At 31.0% G+C, this 2,314-nt stretch overlaps 1 protein-coding gene across 1 annotated transcript; it reads left to right on the top strand.

The window, feature by feature from the left end:
* Window positions 1-220: 220 nt before the first annotated feature.
* Window positions 221-1,109, top strand: LOC129874116 (zinc finger protein GIS3-like). Its single transcript, XM_055949346.1, has one exon. The coding sequence runs from the start codon at window positions 398-400 to the stop codon at window positions 1,034-1,036; it is 639 nt and encodes a 212-aa protein (XP_055805321.1). The 5' UTR covers window positions 221-397; the 3' UTR covers window positions 1,037-1,109.
* The last annotated feature ends 1,205 nt before the right edge of the window (window positions 1,110-2,314 follow it).

Below are 2,314 nucleotides of genomic sequence, written 5' to 3'. Positions count from 1 at the left end.
GAGTTAATAAAATCAAGAAAAAGATTTAAAAAAAATATAATTCCATCCTAATTTATGTACACTTGTTTAATTAAATACATTTAAAAAAATAAATAATAATAGGATTATGTAATCTAGACATGATTAAAAAAAAAAAAAACACATCAAGAGAAAAAAAAACCCTTTTAAATCTAGTATAAATACCCCCACACACATGCAACAACTCAACTTAGGCCTTATTTCCCATTTGCTTCCCTTCTCTCTTTCTTTCTGTCTCACTTTCACCTCATATTCTGTGTTTCATTTCCATCCTTAAAACACACTAACACACACACATATATATATATATATATATATTCATACAAAACACACACACACAATTTTTTTTTCCTACTAATATATATACACACACGAAAATATGGCGGAATTGGAGTTTCAAAGTAAACATGGTGGTAATAATCCTACAAGTAACGGACGTTTGAAATTATTCGGTTTCAACGTAACGGAGGATCAAGAACAAGAGATTGACTCTACAAAAGCATCGTCAAGATCGCCGGAATCCGGTAGTTTTCCGGCTTCCGATGGCCGGAAATACGAGTGTCAATATTGTTGTAGAGAATTTGCTAATTCACAAGCTTTAGGTGGACACCAAAATGCTCATAAAAAAGAAAGGCAACAATTGAAACGTGCCCAAATGCAAGCTAGTCGAAATGCATATATGAGGAACCCGATTATTACCGCTTTTGCCCCTCCATCTCACCTCCTCGCTCCCTCGGGAACCGTGGTGGTACCCACGACGTCTCCGTCGTGGGTTTATGTCCCACGCCCCGCGCCACCCTTTCACGTGTCGCACGGTTGTGTGATTCCAAATTCCGGGTCTCGGGGTGTAGGGAACTTATCATATACCGGCAGTGTAGGGGAATCTAGTGTGGGGCCTCAACAAGTTAAAGCCCATAGTGCTAGAGTTGATGGGCCGTCATTGAGTAGATTCTCGGGTATGGATGATGGGCCTAATTTTGATGATGCATTTGGGCTGGATTTGCATTTAAGCCTTTGAATTAATTTTAGGAATATCCAAAAATAGGATAATCTTGTACATCTCAAATTATTTATTTATTTTTTTCACTCAAAGATTTTTTTTTTCCTTACATCCATTTTCTGATATTTATGTCTTTTTTTCTATTTATTGTTTACAAATGTAGAGTTTAAGTTTTGTGAAAGACTAAAATTTGTTGTATTTGAATGTAAATATTCATGTGATATGTTAGAACTTTAATTTTAAGTTATATCTAAATTTTGTGATCTGTATTGCTAAGTAAAAAGATTGATCTACTTTACCTTTTTTCTTTTCTTTTTTCCACACAACTTTCTCATTTGTCTATGACTCTTTTTGTTTAGTATAATATATTTAGCAGCCTGATTGATTTAAATTTACAACAACAACCCAGTGAAATCCCACAACATGGGGTATGGAGAGGGTAGAATGTACGCAGACCTTACTCCTACAAAGGTAAGACGGCTGTTTCCTGGAGACCCTCGGCTCAGTAAAAGCATAAATGCATAAAAAATGTTAGATAAGAATAGAAAATTAAAAGTTTTATTAGAAAAACAACAAACAAATAACGAATAGATAACAAATAAATACAAATAAATAAATACAAATAACCAATAACGATTAAATAAATAAATGAAAGCGTCACAGGTAAAATTGAGTAATCAAAGCATAGAAAGTAATAAATAATAACAGAAATAACAGAAATCAGAAGTCAAAGCGCAAGAATTGATTTAAATTTACATAGTGTAAAATTCATTAATTAAGGAAGAAGCGTTCCAAATATTATAAGATACAAATTTGATAAAAGTACCACATTAGCTAGTTGTGAGCATGTTTTGTAAATTTTACCATTTTGTACTAGGCGAAATCAAGATTTAAAATTTTATGAATTTTCTTCCTAATTTTTTCATAGTTTATTTGATTTATAAGGTTCAAAATTTATCATTGACATATATTTATTTAGTAACTTTTTAAAAATTATATAATATTTGAGTTAAATCTACTAGTTTAAATGAACCCGTATTTATTTTATGCGCTATCTCCATCTCTAATTATTGGAATTTTATTACACACCATCTAGATCACAAAACTTAACCTTGTGTCCTTGTAACTTCATATATTAAAAGTTAAGATTTATTGATTTAAAGTAATACTAAAACAAATTAGTAGGTTTATTAAATGGAAGTAAATAATTAATCTTGTAAGATTTGTTTTGTTCTTCAAAATTCTTAACTAATCCTTTGATATGTTTTATTAATCTTTGATCTCAAATAAACTGTT

Source organism: Solanum dulcamara, chromosome 2 (assembly GCF_947179165.1).
Source record: "Solanum dulcamara chromosome 2, daSolDulc1.2, whole genome shotgun sequence".
In the NCBI taxonomy this organism is placed as follows: domain Eukaryota; kingdom Viridiplantae; phylum Streptophyta; class Magnoliopsida; order Solanales; family Solanaceae; genus Solanum; species Solanum dulcamara.
The sequence above is the reverse complement of the archived record's forward strand: the minus strand, read 5'-3'. Positions and strand labels throughout refer to the sequence as shown.

Bases quoted from the DNA above. Each gene is read 5' to 3' on its own strand.
- LOC129874116 (XM_055949346.1), top strand. From the start codon at position 398: ATGGCGGAATTGGAGTTTCAAAGTAAACATGGTGGTAATAATCCTACA.